The sequence below is a fragment of the Anas platyrhynchos genome, chromosome 1, assembly GCF_047663525.1.
Source record: "Anas platyrhynchos isolate ZD024472 breed Pekin duck chromosome 1, IASCAAS_PekinDuck_T2T, whole genome shotgun sequence".
NCBI lineage: Eukaryota > Metazoa > Chordata > Aves > Anseriformes > Anatidae > Anas > Anas platyrhynchos.
The window spans coordinates 42693046-42712621 of record NC_092587.1 but is presented as its reverse complement, the minus strand read 5'-3'; the positions used below and the strand labels follow the sequence as shown (position 1 = coordinate 42712621).

Sequence of the window (19576 nt, the reverse complement as noted above, 5' to 3'; positions counted from 1 at the left end):
TTACAACACTCCGGAACGACACAAGTTAGAGCCCAGCTGTGAGATGTCCCTTCCTTCTTCCATTCACACCCATCACTGAGAGCAGTATTCTCCTTCCACGGTACTGAAAACGCTGAGACTACATTTAAACACTAAGTTTAAGGCATGTGAAAACGATTCCAACACTAAACTGAAGCTGTTACTAGACACTGTTTTCCAAGTTATTTGCATAATTAGGCAACAAATGAGTATTCTCTCTCCTGCTTCCTCCACAGCATTGCTTAAACCTTTGGGGGTCCCTCTTATACTCTTGCACCAAATGTATCCTTGGTTCATTTAAGTTCAATCCATAATGTACATATTATTCTTTGTACCCCAAGCCTAGACTGGGATTCCAACTGTTCCAGGAGTTACACCAAGTACAGCAAAATCCCACAGCTGTCCCCCCAAAATTTAATTGTATTCTCAGAGAGACTGATTATTTAAAATCAGAGAACACTGAAATGTAAGTACAGCTCCCCGTCTCCTGGTGTATTTAGTGTTAGGATCATACAGTGTAGGACTGAATTGGCATAAGCACTGCTCCCTCCACATCTGCACAGGACTGTGTGTGTAGACAATAAAAATGCGTGCAACTCGGAAAACTAAACCTGCACAGAGTTCTGTTTCTAACGAAGCTGTTTCCAACATGCGCACAGCAGAGCTTGTGCTGGGAAACCAACTGGGAAAACACTGCTTGAATTATTCAGTGTGTCATGGGAGGGGAAGGGCAAAACAAGAAGTATCTGTGATGTGCATCTGAGATTGTGGACTTAAAGAAATCCACTGTGTTTGCTCTTTGAAAGCACTTGCATTCATACCTTCCACCTTCCTCTTCCTGTTCCCTCATTTACACCAGTATTTTTTCTCTGTCAAGATTTAACACATTTCAAAGACCAACAGCACTGCTATGCAAAGAGAAACCTGTCAGAGATGTTCAAGATCTGCGAGGCTGTTATTGGAAAGGCCCTTTCTGACATCTGCATTCTGCTGCGAGGCCAACCCCTCAGAAAGCAGCAGGTATCAGACCTACAGCTACTAAGATTTCTACCAATCTAACGGGATGGTGTGGGAAAAAAAAAAAAAAAAAAAAAAAAAAAAAAAAAAAAAAAAAAAAAGCACTATATAGATTACTACTTTGCATATTTGCTACTAGATCCTGCAGCACCCTTTTAAGCTCACGCTTTCGTTTCTGTGTGAACCTTCGCATATTGCCAAGTTCAGCAAGACGAGGAAGCAGTGAGGCATGAAAGCAGGGTGAGGGCAGCCTGAGAAGAGCCATAAGCCAGAGCACTCTCTGTTCTCCAGGAAGACTTCAAAGAAATGTCAGGAAAATTGTGGGAGCTTTAGTAATGTGCCGGTTCAGCTCCTTGGGGAGCGGGGAAATTAATTAACCTCTTCCAAGCAGTTGTCCATGGGGAGCAGCTACACCTCACAGTGGTGGTGGTGGAGGCATGGAGTGGGGTAACTCAAGTCTCGTCTTGCTTTTTTCAAACGTGCTTGAAATGTGGAGAAACCTCACATTTTCGCACCTACCCCCCCAAAAGGCACCTGCCTTCTCCCTGGCGTGGCACAAGGGCGCTCTTACCGAAGAGGGTTCCTACCAGAGAGGCGCAGACCCTCTCGTCCAGGGCCAAGAGCTGGATGACGGGCAGCGCCTGCCAGGCCAGGGCATCGCGCAGCCGGGACAGCGCGTGCTTCTTCCGCACCAGCTGCGGGTGGGAGAGGACAAACCCTTTAGTGTGAGGACAAACCCTTTAGTGTGAGGGCAAACCCATTAGTGTAAGGACAACCCGTTAGTGTGAGGACAACCCGTTAGTGTGAGGGCAACCCGTTAGTGTGAGGGCAACCCGTTGATGCTTTGCCCTTGTCTAACGCTCAGCACCACGCCGGGGCTGCCTGCCCCGAGCCCCCTCAGCCCAGGACGTCAAAGCCCAGGCTGTGAGGGGGGAATGAGGGGGAATGAGGGGGACACATGGGGTGTGCGCTGCCCACCGAGGCGCCCCCATCGCTTAGGGTGCCCAGGGCGCAGGCGATGCAGAGCGGCGGGCGGAGGGGCAGCGCCCATCCCGCAGCGTGGCGGCCGCACGGCCCCGCCGCCAGCCCACGAGATGGCGGCGCCGCCATGGCGGCCGGGACGGGCTCGGTGGAGCCGCCACCACCGGGGCAGCCGAGGCTGAGGCGGGGCTGAGGGCGAGGAAGCGGCAGCGAGAGGCGGCCCCGCGCTGCCCGCCCCTTCCCGCTGCCGCCCCCTCAGTTCCGGCGAGGTGAGGTGAGGCGGGCCGGGCCGCTGCGCCGGGGCTCTGCGCCTCCTCCTCCTTCTCCTCGTTCTCGCTCCCTCACGCACCGGGGCCGCCGCCGCCATGGTGAGCGGGACGGGGTGGGCGCCATGCGGGGCTGAGGCCGGGGGCTGGGGGGGGCCCGGCCCCGCTTCCCTGCTCCGGGCCCGGCCGGGAGGCGGCGGGCGGGGAGCACGTGGAGGCCGGGCTGCGGGGCAGGCCGGGCCCGGGGGGCTTTGGAGGGGGAAAAAATAAAAATATCTATATTTAATTATAAATTCAGCGCAGGAATGTGAGGTGAGCCCGGCAGCCGGTGGATGTGGCGGACCCCGCACCGGCTGCTGGCGTAACGCGCTGCTCTTTCTCCTCTCCCCAGAGCGAGGCAGAGGTGAACCCCAAAGCCTACCCGCTGGCCGATGCCCAGCTCACCAAAACGCTGCTGGACCTCGTGCAGCAGTCCTGCAACTACAAGCAGCTACGCAAGGGAGCCAACGAAGGTGAGACCGCCCTGGTGCACAGCGTGCTAGAAATGCTGTGTTTATAGCGAGGATTTGCTGAGAAGCTATGGATAGAGACTGTGTGCTCGCCAGTTGTGAGCCAGTAATGTTATATAGATCTGGCTATTAGGAGTATCTTTCTCCTCCCTCCTTCTTAGAGCCTGCTTAAGCAATATTCAGGGACAGAACAAAGCTTTCCAGCACTTACACACAGCTCTGGTAGAAGCTCAGACTGTAGCACTGGTGTCTGTACTGTCATACATGAGCAGCCCTGTGCTGCCCTCACTGGGTTGTGAATCTCTCCCATGCTTGAGGGCAGAGCTGGGCACAGTACCCCAGGTGTGACCCTGTGAATAATCCCTTCCCTAGGATCTGCTATTTGCACTCCAAAGGCCAGCCTCTGGCCTTGCATGAGTGCACTGCTGAGCACACTTCTCTTCAACCTGCACTCGAAGCTGCCTTGGTTCTATTACATGGTCCTGTAGCTGCTGGCTTTCTTTGGCCTGATCTCTTGCTAGATTTCCTTCTTGCTCACACTAATTCCAGCATCTCCTAATGTTACTTTTCATTAGATATGCATTACGGAAGGACCTAGGCTTACTCTTCAGTTTCTTTTACAGCCACGAAAACACTGAACCGAGGAATAGCGGAGTTCATTGTGATGGCTGCCGATGCTGAGCCCTTGGAGATCATCCTGCACCTCCCTCTTCTCTGCGAGGACAAGAACGTGCCTTATGTGTTTGTGCGCTCCAAGCAGGCCCTGGGCAGAGCTTGCGGTGTTTCCCGGCCCGTCATCGCCTGTTCAATCACCATCAAGGAGGGATCACAGCTGAAGCCTCAGATCCAGTCTGTCCAGCAAGCTATAGAGAGACTGTTGGTCTAAACGCCTATGATTTCAAGTGTGTGTGGAATGGTTAAAAAATGAAGTCAGGGGGAATTAATGTCTAGCTTTAGTTGGTGCTGATAGAGTTTTTATACCAGTGTTCCATTTCAAAATACCACATTTTTGTTTAATAGCGGCTTCATTCTTAAAGTGTCTCTGCCTCCTCTTCCCCCTCTTTTCTCTTATTCCACTCCAACATGGTCCTTCTCGTTGTAATACTTATTGAAAAGTGGTTGTACAATTGTATTTACTGTTGGATGTTCAAGAGAGAAGAAAAAAAACCCTCCCCGTTATCTCCATGTCTGCCTGCTCAGGGCTTTTTTAACCTACCTGTTAGTTTCCTTTGTGTTTGAGTATTTCTGCTAAGCTTCAGCCTCTAACAGGTGTGAGTATCTTTGTGCTTCAGAAGGGTTTAGGCTACAGAGGACAAGGCCTGTTGGTTCCCCAGTACAATGCAGGTGTTGAGGCTGCTGGAGTTGTTTGAAGTGAAGCAGCACAGACCCTGTGTAAGGCAGTGGCTACTGTGTAGCAGCAGGTGGAGCCCAGGTCGGTACACATAGCACAACCCTCTTCTCGAGACCAGACAAAAGACTTCTGGAAAAGCTGTATGGGGAGCGGAAATCTTACAGCAGTGCACAAGGGGAAATTTCTTAATTTCACTTATTTTTAAATACTGTCTTTCTAAGAAAATAAAATTGCTGACAAAGTTAAACACAGGAATGTCCATAATTGTCGTCCCCTTGGGGAAGCGTTTGCCACCAAGTGAAGTGTTCCTACTTGTAAAGCTAAATTGCTCAGAGATTGCCTAAAGGCTGCTGCAGTGTGGTAGTTCATCCTCCTTCAGTTTTCTTTGCATGGATTGTGTCAATGACCTGCAGAGCTTGGGCTTCCTAGGATTTTTAAGTACAAAATATAGTAGACAGCAACTTGGCTGTGACTGACAAGTACCATACCTCTGGCAAATTATAAAGAGGATCCTGTGCTTTGAGGGATGCTACTACATCATGGTCATCTAGCTAAAGATCAGTGCTTAGAAGTCATGGCCAGAACAAGAGAGCAAGTAGTTTTTCAGATAAAACAACGTGTGGCTCAAGAAGGGAATGATGGGTAACCTCATGATCTGGAAAAGCGTGAAGCACCATCAGCATTTTGGATTAGCAGTGGTTTTAGAGAGTTAGCTGTAGTTAAATACATGTTGTGTAATAAAACCAATTTGTGGTCTGAGCAGGAGAATAAACCTCCGTGTCAGGGCAGATCGTACCGAACATGTCTGCAGCATGCCTGGACTTCTAACAGTGGGAAGTTTATCCCCAGGCTTTTGGCTCCTCACGTGGCTACCCAGCTCAGTTGTGCTTCTCACCTTTCCAAAGTGGAAAGCTAGAGAGGAAAGACTGAGAGGTACAACAGAAGGGAAAATAAATTCTGTAACGTTTCCACAGAGGCACCAACTGCATACCTCTATCTGGTACATCCCCCACAGATGAAACTTATCTCACAAAAAGACTTAAATCACGTTTGTGTATTTTTATAAATGGCTGGTAAATTCATCTCAGTAAGGACATTACTGTTGAGTCAATACAAAGATTTTGGAGTCCTACCATTTGTATGAATTTCAGAAAGGCTGCTGTTCCCTGATGCTGATTGTTGAGCTAGTTGTGTTTAAAAGCACAACTCTGCAAAGGACTTGCCCTCTCTGTACCATGCCAAAACAGCTGATGTAAAACAAAGCACATAAGGAGCATAAATAAAGGATTCTTGAGCAAGCCAAACTGTCTAATTTTCTGCTCTGAAGCCTTCTACCACCATCCTTGTTAAACTTCTGCCTAATGTAATAGCCTGCTTTAAGAAAAAAAAAATATGTAATAACCTAGACAATATGTGCCATAATCATCTAAGGCCTGGAACATATTGCACTCGGGGGTTAGCAAGCCAAGACAAAGTTAATAAGGGCAGCCAGGAAAGGAAAATTCACAGAATTAAGGACAGGGCAGTCTCACTATTCCACTGCACTTAATTCAAGTCTTGCTAAGACAAGTATTTAGGGTAACTTCCTCACCTAAGTGCAAAAGGAATTTATTGCTTAGACAAATCCTTATTTAAAATATCTACTGTAATGCAGGCTGATTGAGAGACCATCTAGTTCCAGTATGGCAGAGCTCTATATGTGTTAGCTCCTCTTTTGAGCAGCATTGTGCAAGTGGGCAGCATGCTGGTACAGCTAGAGTGCTCCCAGTGTCACCAGTGTTTGCAGCTGGCTCCTAACAAGTGTGCCACACTCACTGCAGCATGGGCATGACTTTAATACATGACTTAATTCCTCAGCACGTTGCCTAATTGAGTGTGCCAAAGAAGAATCTTGGCTGAACGCAAAAAAAAACCAACACAGACCAAAATGAGCATCTCAGGTATTCCATGTTTGCATCAAGTTACAGTTTAGGAACAATTAGCGTTGTTCCCTACAGCAACGAAAATTTAACTCACCTTGCACTGCAAGACAGGTGGGACATCCTGGGGTGAGTCTGAAAACCAAAATTTACACATCCCCAGATGCAGCCTCCAGAAGTATAATTAAAAAAATAGTGGAAGTAACAAACAAGGGCTACCCGCCACAGCGAGCTATTTTTAAAGCATGGATTTTAGCACCGAAGCCTGTTCAATACTCTGACTCATACTCACTACAGAGGTGGAAAAGCTCTGTGCCATCTTAGTAATTTAATTGTCATCAATGCTTGCAGCCCTCCAGGGAACACGACTTTTTCTTTCTTTTTTTTTTTTTAAACCCGATTTTGCAATTGCCATTTAAAAATGGAAGACCTGGCTGAGCAGCTTTACCAAGCGTTGGCATTTTGCCCGAAGGACTGGCTACTGATCACCAGCAATGATTTTCTCCTTTGTGATCTGCTGGTAATCTTTATAATGCCGATGGTAGAAAAGAACCCAATTTTGATTACTGGTACTAATGCTGGCAGTTTTGGAGAGTAGCAGAGTAACCCACTACATTTACATCCTGTGTTAGCACACAGACAGATGAATGCATGTGGTGCCACTAGCACGGATCATTCTGCTTTCTTACTCACACTGAAGTGCGTTTTGCTGTCTTTTTGATGAAAAGATGGTATAGCTGGTGTTACAAAGAAGTCCAAAATAACTTTTATTAAGAAACCAGGAAGGCACAACTGTGTTTGCTTTCAGTGGGCAACCTGAATTAGCAGGAAATTTAATTCTTCCTTTGGCTACTGTGAACAGAAGTTGAGTTTGCAGAGATTTTTCGTAACAACTAAAAGTTTCTCCACTGCTGGATTCAGCAGCAGTTGCCTTCTCTTCCAGAGCAGGACTGAACAGACCCAGCATACACTTAAGACAGTCACATCTATAAGCAGATGGAAGTCAACCAGGGCTTTCTGTTCCTGCTTAGTGCTTGTTGAAGTATTCAGTTAACGCATCTATGAGCTCCTGCTTCTTCCCCCCACTCCTCAGCCCATAAAACCTGCAGGCATCCTTCAGGGCAGGTACAGTGAGCTTGCCTAGAGTGCCAGCCTGCACATAACTCCTCAGCAAATCTTCCGAGACTTCTATCTTGGGCCTCTTGTCAGCTTGATCATCATAGGCTAGAAAGACAAATTTTATACCACCAAGATTAAATAAGAAAATCAAATAGAAAGACATCAGCATTTTTTAGACACACCACAGTTAGCAGCCATTAGCATGACATTTCAATGGCTATCTACACACTCATTCTACATTTCTTTCTAAAGGTGCCACTCACTACATAAATGATGCAGCATTTCATTGATAGGATCTCAAACTCAAGAACAAAACTTTGTGTTCACACAGGGAATTCAGCTGACACTCCTTCTTTATGCAGTTTCACAGGTTCCCATACTATGTATGTACTTGGGCTTTACTTAGACACGTAGTCCTAAAGACACCCATCTTGGGTTTGCAAAACTGTCCCATGAATAAAAGTCTGTTTCCTCACCCAAAACACAGACTAAAAGCATTAACAATTTTACTTCTCTGTTGTAAAACTCAAAGTTATAAAAAATATGGATATATTATAACCATTTACCCACATTCCTTCTTACACCACTCGGTTTTCACTATGCAGTTTCTCATTACAGTAGCTGTCTAGCTGGATACCAAAATATCCTGTGCTAAGAATCACTGAAAACACAGAAGCCTCAACTAAAGAAAAGAAAACAGACACCATGCTGTGTATCTGCACTGTCATTACTTGCCTTGTTTCCGCTTTGCAGCCTTCCCGTCAGGGTTGTAGTCAGGAGGATAAACCAGCTGCTTGAACTCCTCCACCAGGTTGCCCAGCCTGCGGCTCATCTCTTCAGACTTTGGCACTAGGAAAATAAAAAGATTTGCCCTCTTAAAAACAGAGCAAATACAGGAGTCTAAACAAGCACATCACAAGACACCATCTTGCTTCTGTAAAAACTAGCATGCAAGCCTCTTGCAAGCATGCAAAGAGCTATGTTATGAAAATCACAAGTGGGAAATTCACAGCTCCTGCTAATATCAAAGATTTGTATTATATATGTGCAATAGTGTCACACACATCCCCAAACTGTAAATATACGCACAGAACAAAACTTACATGGTAGACGTGATACAGATCTCCTAGCTGGTGGCACCTTTACCTAGGTCTAACCTTGGACAATTACAGCAATTTACTACCTAAGGTTACAAGCAGTTTGTTGCAGAATGGGTTGTTTCTGTCACATATTTGTACAGTAACTAGCACAGGGACCTAGATTATTTGCTAGGTATCACTTCAGAAGAAACAAATAGCTGCTCTAACACTATTCCTAGCGTACAACAAAATTTAAAACAACAAAAGAAACAAAAAAAAACAAAAACATCCCCATCAAAAGTAGGTTTCTACCCTTTGAGATATTCTTATATATAAATCGTCACAGCCACAAGGTGGCATCACTGCCTCCTAGCAGATAATTCGGTAAGAAATGCTGCCCATTTATCAGACCAAGATATTAATTAGATTCTTGAAAACAGAAAGAATTTTTAAAGAAGAGTTCTTGAAGACACATCCAAAACTCTACATCTTGGAACAGCACATGACTAAAACATTCTTCTAGAAGACTTTTGGTTTTGTAGCACCAGATCTCTGACTTCAAAGAGGTGACGTCAAGAGCCCTTTATCCGACTGCCCATCACATCCACCAGTAATTCTCACTTGTCAAATCCTCAGCTTGCTCTGGTTCCATCATATCCAACGCCAAAGCCTCCAGATTCCTGAAGTGCTGCTGCAAAACCGGGTTCTCAAAGCTGTCGGTCCTGTCAAGAATCCCCCAAAATTTCAGTTCATGCTGCTGAGAAGCCAGATAAGACATGTAAGATCTCCAAACAACCTATTTCAAAGTAAAACCTCCCTCCTTCCTGCACATCAATCCATCTCACTGGAAAAACTGTTCTTCCTCTTTTCAATTTATCTGCTGAATGACCATCTCTGTCACATATCCACAACGTTAAAAGCTGTGTGAAAGGAACAGGCAGAAGCATCTTGCATTGACTCCACCTATGCTACTTTCTACAAATAAAAAATTGTCCCCTAAGAGCACTTTATGAATTTTGTCCTAGCTATGATGAAAACGGCCTATTCTCTGACATACTCTCACCCAGATCTGATTTGTGATAGATTGGCACAACCAGAACAAAATGTGGTACCTCTGCAACCAATTACAACAGCCCAGAGAACCAGAGCAATACTATAAGCAATTCCCAAACATGCTACATGCAGCACATGATGCCTGGGCATTTCAGAACAAGAATAGTTTGTACAAGGCTTTTGCAAAGGGAAGCAATTTGTTTAGGCAAGTCATCATCTCACTTTTTTTGATGTACACAAGCAAACATTTTACGTTTGGGAAGCAAGGTGCTCCCCAACCCCGAGGCACATTTGGTACCTTCTAAGTAAAAACTTCGATGTAATTTATATATGCAAGACACTGCGTTATGAAATGGAGCTACCAAGGCTTGCTAAGTTACCTACACCTATAGCTGACATATCCCCGTGACACGTAACAACAGCAACATTTGCACAATGATGCTTGGCCATACTGTGGAACAAAATCCAGGTCATACCTAGAGAGCAGTTCAAAGTCTTGCCCAACTACTGTAACCACAACCTTTAAGGTGCCTGGCTTGACCACTGAGTTTGCACTACTAAGCTGTGGAATGTTTTACAGCCAATGTATTTGTAACTACATCTTTCTAAAACATTTGCTGTAGACCTGTTAAAGAATGCCAGAAAGCACTGGAACAGGCTGCCCAGAGAGTTTGTGGAGTCTCCTTCTCTGGAGATACTCAAAACCCGTTTGGATGCCATCCTGCGCAATGTGCTCTAGGTGATCCTGCTAAGCAGGGGGGGTTGGAGTCGATGATCTTCAGAGGTCCCTTTTAACCTTGGCAATTCTATGATTAAATTAGCAGGTATGAAGAAACATCCCAATTATATCTATTTAGTGAACACATGCACCAAAATCTATCGTGTGGAAACTGCAGCTGAAAAATACGTACAACAGAGCAAGCGATAGCGTTGTGCGTTCTTCCCTATGTGCACCCCACACACTATTTATCTGCATGTACCTGTATTTGAACCGGAGTTTTTGAATGATTTCCTTCATTTTGTTCACCTGTTCTTGACTGGCTGGCACCTTTTCTGTATAATCAACATTCCTCTTATCATCTGCATACGGTAGGAAAATGACGTGGAAACCTACACAGAACAGAGACAGCGAGAGAACAATTATGCAGAACAACGTCCTCAAAAACATGCTTTATGGGAAAGACCAAGGTAGTAAATAGGTAGGTCTGATGACTCCCCAGACTTGCTAGCTATTTTGTTTTAAGTAGCAGCAATTCTTCATACCTAATATGACAATAAATCCCAATCTCTATGTAAATACCTAACACCACTATTGGCTTTTTGAGAAAGAATCTCACTAAATGGATAGCTAAAAGCTGAAAAAACTCATGACCCATTTTTTTAAGTGGAAGATCACAGTAACTTGTCCACCTTGCCCATCTTTCACTAAATATGAGCTTGAAAAAGGCTTGCTTGCAAATTTGATTAATGACTAGATGTTATTTCTGAAATGCTTTACATCATACACAAGCAACGTTATTCCCCTACTTTACATTCTGCCAGTAGAGGATTTTCCAGTTAAAGAAGGGAGAAAATGCAAAAGAGCAAGAATCTGCCTGCGGTCCCTAATCATTCCCCACTCAGCTGATAATGTGCAAGGTTCTATGTGAAATATATTAACATTTTACAACATAACCAAGGATACAATAAAATTCAGGGAAAAACATGTTCATCTAGCTAACAAACAGACAAAAGGGCTTTTACAACTTTTAGCTCAGTTACTTAAATCTGCTAAAAAGGGGTAGGAGGCAGGGAAAACACTGTAGCCATGTTACACCTGAGTAAGCAGAGGTGCGACTTAATCTTTAAAATCAGATGCATCATCAGATGCTTACAATGACAAAACTGAAGAAAAATGGTGTCAGAATATTTTCACAGAACGCAGGAAGCTATTGTACTGAGCCCATCCCACAGAGTAGGGAAAGAAAGCATCTCTTCCCGTACCTGGAGGAGACATCTGCACTTTCTGTTCATCCAGCTCTTCCTCCTGGGGAACCAGGGCCACAAAGCGAGGGGGAGTGTTCTGGCGGATGGTGTACCTGCACAGTGCCATCACCTCTCTCTCCAAGCACTTTATCAATAAGGCATTAAACAGAGTTGTACTCCCTGTAAAGCAAAGACTACATAGGTCAGATTGACAGATTTGCTCCTTTGTTCAGGAATGTAACCCTAGATATTACAGATTGATTATCTGTGACTTCTTTAAAATGCCTGCAATATTTCCAGAGGTAAAAAGCAACTTTTGGAAAGGAGAAACCTCTAAAATGACCTTCATATTGTCCCTCATGAGCAGAGCTGAGAGAGTTCTGAGCAAAGAACTGAAAACACGCCCGAGAAACAAAGTAAGGTTGAAAACTGGAAGATGTCTACAAAGCCTAACTCTGGTCGGGTGGGATATAGGAATAGCAGCACATCATAGGACGTTTTGCAGAAGTAAAAAATTAAGAATTCACACTGCAATATGCCCCCTTGAGACCTAACCACGTATGTTCGCTTTGTATTTCACCAGATAAGTGTGGTTACAAAAAAACTGGCATACAAGTAACATGTTTCATTCGGGAAACTGCTAAGCTGGAGAAGCTACCATAAAGGTTCTTCCTCAGTCAGACAATGCAAGGCTGTAACTCAGCCCTCATTACCCACTGGCACATGGAGGAGCTGGACCTTTTCCTTTACAAATGCAGCTTCGGATGGATTAATTTTGTATTTCTAGATGAATTAACTTCCAAAGATAGATAAAAAGAGGAGAAAACACAATCTTAAGCGTCCTCTCCTTCTCTCTTCCCAAGCCAATAATATGGTAATTCAACCACACTTCCCAAGTCTTGTGTTTACACTTATAGCTGATATGGACTTGAAAACTGCAGTTATCTTCACATTTTTGTTTTGCTTTTTTTTTTTTTTTTTTTACCACATTTGCCTTCTTGTCATGTCCTAGAATCCTTCACTTCCATGAATGATAAAACCAAGTATTTTGGGGCTACATGTGCTTAGTATGATTAGCTGCTTTGCGTGAATGAAACACAAAGCCTAGTCAGCTCTTCTGCTATTGAAGAAGAAAATTAACTGCAACTGAGAGAGGCAGTAGCAGTTATTTCTATATAGTTCAACATTAGCAATTTTTTAAGTTCGATGAAGATTTCACACTCAATGATCACCACCCAAACACGCAATGAATCAGCTGATTACCCTAATGCAAGGTGATGGATCTTCTCTTGCCTTCCTTGCTTACCACTTATTAGGGACTCCTCAGGATAGATGAACTGGGCAGGCTTGATATGGTGGTGCTGTTTTAGCATTGAAAGTGGTTTGAAGCCGATCAGAAACAAGCCTGGAGAACCGAATCGTTTTAGTTCTTCTGTTTCCTCTTTCTCCAGCACAATCTGGCGGTTTCCATACACCTAAATTAGAGAGAGCCAGAGAAGAACATGTAGAAATGACAACAGCAGAAGAAAACTTGAAGGAGAGAGGTGAAGAAGAAGATGCAATTGCTGTCTTCCACTACTGAAAAGGGGGTTTTAGACAATACAGAGCAAATTCTCCTTATTAGTGCACACTGAAATGGCATGTCACAGTCTGCAACCATTGTCCCAAGGGAAATTCAGACTTAGCAAAATGCACTTTCCCAAGCCACTGGCTAAAACCTGGAACAGAAAGGCTGTCACATTCAGCCCTGCAGTTACTCAGAGCAGGCCCAAACAAGCCCAGAATGACCTGATGCAGTTTCCCAAGTTTTGTTCTGAGTTGGACTAGACACTTCCAGAGGTTCTCTCGGATCCCTGGCTCTAAACTTGCTGCAGCAGATGCACGTCAGCTACTCCTGGCAGAACCAACATTTTTGAAGCATCATTCATATTCCACAAAAATGAAAATGCATTGTAGTGCACCTGCAGAAGACATGTAAAGGCTTGATGCTTGGCCTTTTGCTTATCTTCTGCATTTTATTTCAAGACATTTGTGTCCAATATAAATAAAACTAATAATTAAACAACTTCATGAGCTTTTGGAACAGAAAGAAACACAAAGTGCACTTGTGACAATTCCCCTAGCAACTGGCTACCCCACTTTGAAGTAAGGCTGTGCCTGAGCAGAACGTGACAATCATTCAGTCCACATCAGCCAAGCTATCAAGCAGGAAGACAAAGCAAAGAACAAATTAATAAATATATAGATAAACTAAGCTAATATACTTTTTTTTTCTTTGGAGGAGAGTTCTAAAAACCCTCTGTGATCCACACTCATATGTTTAATGAAGTAGTCAAAACAAGTTCGTAATGAATCAAACGCCATCACCAGCAGTGACAGCACAAGGCCATGCAAGGTCAGATGCTGCCAGCCCAGCTCTACCTTACAGAAGGAAATGAGCTGTGTTCCTGGGCGCACTGCTAGCAGCAGCTATGCTTTCCCTCGAGAGTCGTGCCAGAGAAACAGCCCACTCTCTCTCTGAATAACTTACATAGTGACTGCACCATCCCCAGGGGCATACAGATGTAAATATTACTGCATCTCATCTTGAAAGTGAAATACAAAACAAAAGCAGCAAAGGCTTAACATCTTCCCCCACCTCTCCATCCAGCAATCACAGTGACAGGAAGAAGCAGACACGTAATACATTACCTGAGCCCTTTTTGTATCACTAGGCAGAAGCAAGCTGCCTGTTTTTCCATTAAATACCCTCGTTTTTGTTTTAACGGGTTCGTTAGTTTCCCGATACAGCTTCACTGGATATGGCTTGTAAGCTTTTTGAATAAGATTGTAAACACCAACAGAAAGAGACAGATCTTTGTTCAAATAGAGATTTAACCTGTGTAAAAAAGCAGATACAGGCTTGAGACTTCTGAACCATCATTTTTTAAAACAAACAAATAAACAAACACCAGTAATTTCCCAGATAATTTTCCCCGACCTCCTCTCCCCACCCTAAATCACACGTGTAACTGGAAGCATATTATTACTTTCTCCCTAATTTCACTTGCGTAAAAACATTCTTGTAACGCTGTCACTTCTGGTCATAAAAATTATTTAAACACAGTTCAACTACCAAATTTCTTCCACCTTTTATCACTCGGAAGGGCAGCTACCCTCAGGTAGAGCACAGGACAAGTTCATGGTTGGGCAAATTCACTTGCGCTTAATGCAATATGACCTCTGAATTCACACAACCGTTCAAGCAGAAAGCAAAACTCCCCCAAAGAAATCCATCAAGACAACCAATACCATGATTTAAAATATATATAAAGTTAAGAGAAAAACTCAGAAGGAAAAGTTTAAAATTGAAGGTAATCTTAAAGTTCTGAGCGCAGGACAGTGAATTACTGTGAACATTACTTGCTCTCCTCTCAAAAATATCATTGGTACAGGATTCTTCCTTTTTGGGTATTAGAAAACTTGAGTCACATTCCCAGAAGAGAAAAGCAAAGTTGCACGCAGGAGCAAGAATGCTAGTAACAACAGCTCAAGTTGGGATTTTTTTAAATATATTTTAAAAAAACATGAGGCTGTAGAGTTCATTCACTTCCTGTGCACCCACCCCACATCATTCTGCCATCAATTCACTCAATAAAATCAACTGTTATGAAGGAGGTGGTTCCAAAAATACTTCCCATCTACTTTGTCAAGTTCCCTTTAATCTCTCTATAAGTATCTCTAACCTTTCAGTAGATCAGGAATATCAAGGCTGTGTGAATCCATACCAAGTGCCTAGACACACTGGCCACATGTAACTAATTACTGACCAAAATACCTATCAGTCACACAGAGATTGAATTTTTTTTGAAGTTAACAAGGACAAGCAAAGCCTCATTTCTATCAGATTGCACTATAAACTGAACATTTTAGACTACAAGTTGACGATTTTTGGGTAGATATTTTACTTAGGCAATGATGTCATTTTTTCAGCATGATACTTTCTGGCCAGCCTTAATACAGGAGACATCACTTGGTGGAAAAGAAGAGGCCTAGATTCACTCTTCACTCTTATCCACCAAGGACAAATACCCTTGGAAGCCAAGGAAGAAACACCAATCTCAGGCTTAGGAATTAAGATTGAGGAATCAAAGTAGTGATGCTTTTAGAGACCAATCTTTCCAGAAGAGGTAGGTGAGATGCAGTCTGAAAATAAAATCCAGTTGCTTCCACTGAATGACACACCGTAACAAGACACACACCTGACTAAAGCCCTTTTCCTCGTCTCCTTTGCTCGTACTTTCTTCATGAGATCTTCCAATTTCCCTGACTCGTCAGGCTGGATCCCAAGGTCCTCATCCTCTGCTATGTTTATAATGTCCCTGTAGAACAAAGAGATATCGAACCCTCCTGGCTTCTTCAAGTGCAGCAAGTCCAGGATAATACCTAGAAGGAAAGTAAAAGACAGAGGATCACTGAAACTGCTTTGCTCTTACACTGGCATGATCCACAACTCTCAGATTTCTCTGTCATTGACAGAGAAAGATCCAAATTCCCCCCATCTGCACCAGATGTGCAAGTTGCTAGAGAAAAAGGCAAAACACCTTCTTCATCTTCAGTCAAAGCAATGTCGCACGCAAAAGGTTCCTTCCTTAATTGAGAATTGCATCAACATGGTGCATGAAACAGCTCTGCTAAGCTCCTTTAAAACCTAATCTTCCTTCAGGCATAGAGGGAAGCAATCAGTTCAGAAATTCCCCCTTCCCAGTTATAAGAGCTGATGGATTAAGGTTGCCTCAGAGCTTCTAGATCTAGCACATATGCTGAACTCCAAAAACAATGCTTATCTGAGCTGCACAGTTGAACTAACGAAGCATTTGCTCTCCAGTCTCTGAGCCCAGGTTGCTGATCTTCTGCTAATTGAGAATGCAATCATTAATCTTCCTTTTGTGTTGGCTTAGTGCTATTTCTCCCTTGCTAGTGTTATTGTTCCCTTCCTAGAGAAAGAGGCAGAACAATGAAGTAAAATAGTTTGATTTCCATGGCCCTTTCTAATTCTGATTTATGGTATGAGGGTAGATAGAGAGACCCTAGAAAGAAGTGTTTGTTGTCGGATACCAGGTTGGATAATGGATTTTCTAATTTAGATTGGATATCAAACTTTCTCATTTAGAAAGCGCCAGAAAGATTCCTGATGATTTTACATTCTTTTTCCATCAGGAACCTGCAATGCATTTAACATCTGGTGCAAGGAGCCATCACATCACTTTTATCACCTCAAATTCCAGGCCTACGCTGAAGGGGAGCACACTGACCCGTGTCTCTCAGATCACCAGCTCTGGTCCTGGCCAGCTTGGCTTTGGCACTGTCGTTGGCGTGAGGGTTATCCTCATTGGTGAAAAGCATGATCCGTTTGTGGCTCAGCCGGACTCGGACATCGCTGAACAGATTGGAGCAGGCCCAGAGTGCTTCGCCCAGTGAATAGTCAGCATTGTGGCCAAACGTCTCGCGGAAAAGCGCCTGCCCTTCTTCTCCCCTGTACTGGTCCAGCTCTAGGACTCGCTTTGCCCCTGAGGGAAATAAGTGTTTGCATGTATTAGAAATACTGAAACAAACTCTTCCAAATAAGCACTGATGGTTCCCTGCAGCTGACACGTGAGTAATGCCCCCAACTGCTCTGTAGTGATGTCCTTCCAACACCTACCTGAGAAAACTGTTTGAGATGGCCCAACTTTTTCAATAATGTAAGCTGATTATCAGCTGAAAGAACCCGTAAGAGGAGGCAAAGTGCCCTGGCACCAATGTGGGGCACCTTCTGTTGGGGGAAACACGCAGCGATCAAAGCATCACACACTCTGAACTGAAAGGACAAGTTCTCAGCAGAAAATGCACCAATTGTACCCACTTCAGAGGAACAGCAGACTTCAATGCCACCAGCGAATGGAGAAGAGACTGAAACGCATCCTGTCTCCACAGCACTTTGGGAAGGTTAAGAACTCCTCCTGCTCCTTTGCCCCACATGCCCGATAGCATCCGCCTAGAGGTGAGATTCAGCCCGCAGATCACCACATGGAGCAGAGCACTGACGGCCTTTTTAAAGATCTGTGGATTACTCCGGCCCAAGTATGACTCCTTTCTCCAGCCATCTAAAATAAGTTCCTCTGTCTTCTCCCACAACTCTACAAAGGGAGACAAGCTTCCATTTTCTACCTACTGCATTCTGCAGAGCTTCTTCCTTTGTCCTTCACTCAAATTCCATACCACTCTTGAAATCTCATCTGAAAACATCCTTTTTTCCCCCATTTTCATCCTCAGCTTTCATTTAATTGATACCATAAGTTTTCATAACAACTACATAATAACTAATAATAGCATGTCTTTTCCATGTGGCTCTCCAGTGGCAGTAAATGTACGGTTTTCTTCCTTTTTAGCAACATTCACCTTTCACCCACACTTTTATCAGCATGATGAAGCTACTGCCTCTAACGAAGGCAAAAAGGGCAAGCATGGAAGGAGGAAAAAGGATGAGCTAGAATTGTAAGGCACTTTCTTCCAAAGAAAGGAGAAGAACCTTGGGCAGTCCTGTCAGGTCCCACTTGCAATTAATTCTGAAAGTAGGACAAGGCACAGTTCTTACAGGAAACCCCATGCGTTATCAAAGCATGACAGCAAAAGCACTAAACTGCACCTCCTAGTTAAGAAAATGAAATAAAACCTCCCTGGAGATAATGACAGTTATTAAAAGCTAGTAGACAGAGTTCCCCTACAACACTCTCAGCTGTCTGATTACCTGTAGCCCCAAGCATGCATTCATCTCACTGCTACTAGGTTTTCCAATTCAACAATTGGCACTCTTGTTAGCAAGTGCATGCAAGGTAATCTGCACAAAACTGCGCTAAAATCGAGAACTGCAAAACTTCCTACGGAAATTAGAGACAACACACCCTAAGCAGGTAACAAAGCGGACAACCTGTTCTAGCTGACCCTATCTGAGCAGGCAGGCTGGGCAAGATTACCTGCAGAGGTCCCTTCCAACCTCAGCCATTCTGTGATATTCTCCACCAGCTGTAACTTGCAGCTCCTTATAATGTCCACATATTATTCTGAAGCGTGGCCAGCACATGACAGGCTCTCAAGAGTTCTTTCGAGATCCTCTTAGCTTTAACAGAGGCAAGCGAATGACCACAGTAAAACAGAAAAAAAAGACACAGAAAGGAGATCTGAACAAACTATAACAAAAAAGGCTAAGCTCCCGTTAAGTTTTTAAGCTTCCACTAAATTTCTAAATCCACCCTCCCGAAACGCATCTCACTACCAAGAACCTTTTTGTTCACCTGTCAGCTCTGTGTTCAGAGAGGCCAGTTAATGACAGTACTACACAATTTTATTTTTTTTTAATCTCTGTCCTCTACATGAACGTTCCTATCTCTCTATTGCCTTTACCTGGATTGTCCAGATCCTGAAGCACATAGACGTGCTTGAAGTCGGCGGAGTTCTTGTTCGTCTGGGTGCCGTAGAACACGACGCTCAGCAGGTCCCTGTCGCTGCTGATAATTTTGCTGGTGTACACGTTCCGGATGCACTGGAAAGCATGCACAGGGGTCAAAACATGAACATTTGTTGCAGTATTGGTGGAAATGCTTTTTGTCTTTGGTGGTTAGCAGTTCCTATGAGTTGTGGAGGACAGAAGAACCGTAATGAATGCTTTAAGCTACGTTTTGCCAGGAGAAAGAGTTCAAGGTGTTGCTTTTCGGGATGTTTTGTGTTTTTTTGGGGGAAAAGCGTTATTATTTTTCATTACCATTCTCTTTAACAGGGATATGAAGGAAATACATCTTTTTTTATGCCAATATGCCCTTAAAACCACAGGGCAGCCGCCCAGCCTCACCTGCATGGTCATGTCGAAGGGCGTCGCGGCCTCCTGGTCGTGGCAGGGCTGGAACATGGCCCGGGAGGCATCGACCAGGAAGATGAGGCTGTCCCGGCCCGAGAACCCGGCGCCCCCTGAGGGAAAAGGGGAGGGAAACGTGAGGCAGAAGGGCTCCCCGCCGCCCCCCCGGGGGCAGAGCGCGGCCCCGGCCGGCGGGGAGCCTCACCGGGCGGCTCCGGGCCCTCCTCATGGCCGTCGCCTTCCTCCCGCTCCTCCTCATCATCGCCGTGCGGCTGGGCGCGGTAGAAGGCCCCCCACTGCGACATGGCCGCCGCGCCCTGAGGAGGGGGCAAGATGGAGGCGGCGCCCGCCCCGCCGGCCCCAGCTGCCACTCACGGCGCCTCCGCCCAATGAGGAGGCAGAATGCCCCTCTACGCCCCGCCCACCCGC

General features: G+C 44.6%; 3 protein-coding genes across 3 annotated transcripts in view; 1 reads left to right on the top strand and 2 right to left on the bottom strand.

Moving 5' to 3' along the window:
• MEI1 (meiotic double-stranded break formation protein 1) overlaps window positions 1-2213 on the bottom strand; it is a 35261-nt gene extending 33048 nt beyond the window's left edge. Inside the window, exons 1-2 of the mRNA XM_072035399.1 lie at window positions 2014-2213; window positions 1607-1730 (exon numbers count right to left, since the gene is read on the bottom strand). Of these exons, the coding sequence (XP_071891500.1) occupies window positions 1607-1730; window positions 2014-2145 (256 nt within the window). The 5' untranslated portion in view covers window positions 2146-2213. The remainder of the gene's footprint in view (window positions 1-1606; window positions 1731-2013) is intronic.
• A 6-nt stretch (window positions 2214-2219) lies between these two features.
• SNU13 (small nuclear ribonucleoprotein 13) lies at window positions 2220-4389 on the top strand. Its single transcript, XM_027453954.3, has 3 exons — window positions 2220-2384; window positions 2674-2794; window positions 3415-4389. Exons 1-3 carry the CDS (start codon window positions 2382-2384, stop codon window positions 3675-3677), a joined length of 387 nt encoding a protein of 128 aa, XP_027309755.1. The 5' UTR covers window positions 2220-2381; the 3' UTR covers window positions 3678-4389.
• Window positions 4390-6070: 1681 nt separating this feature from the next.
• XRCC6 (X-ray repair cross complementing 6) lies at window positions 6071-19522 on the bottom strand. Its single transcript, XM_072035417.1, has 12 exons — window positions 19353-19522; window positions 19145-19260; window positions 18700-18838; window positions 16572-16826; window positions 15519-15702; window positions 13969-14155; window positions 12584-12752; window positions 11296-11457; window positions 10293-10422; window positions 8881-8981; window positions 7916-8029; window positions 6071-7285 (listed from the first exon to the last, which is right to left on the bottom strand). The coding sequence occupies exons 1-12, from the start codon at window positions 19450-19452 to the stop codon at window positions 7089-7091; spliced, it is 1854 nt and encodes a 617-aa protein (XP_071891518.1). The 5' UTR covers window positions 19453-19522; the 3' UTR covers window positions 6071-7088.
• Between the last annotated feature and the right edge of the window lie 54 nt (window positions 19523-19576).

Bases quoted from the DNA above. Each gene is read 5' to 3' on its own strand.
- SNU13 (XM_027453954.3), top strand. The intron at 2,795-3,414 runs GTGAGACCGCCC...TTTCTTTTACAG, and splicing joins ACGCAAGGGAGCCAACGAAG to CCACGAAAACACTGAACCGA.
- XRCC6 (XM_072035417.1), bottom strand. From the start codon at position 19,452: ATGTCGCAGTGGGGGGCCTTCTACCGCGCCCAGCCGCACGGCGATGAT. The intron at 18,839-19,144 runs GTGAGGCTGGGC...CATGCTTTCCAG, and splicing joins CCTTCGACATGACCATGCAG to TGCATCCGGAACGTGTACAC. The intron at 8,030-8,880 runs GTGAGAATTACT...TTATTTTCCTAG, and splicing joins GCAAGCTGAGGATTTGACAA to TGCCAAAGTCTGAAGAGATG.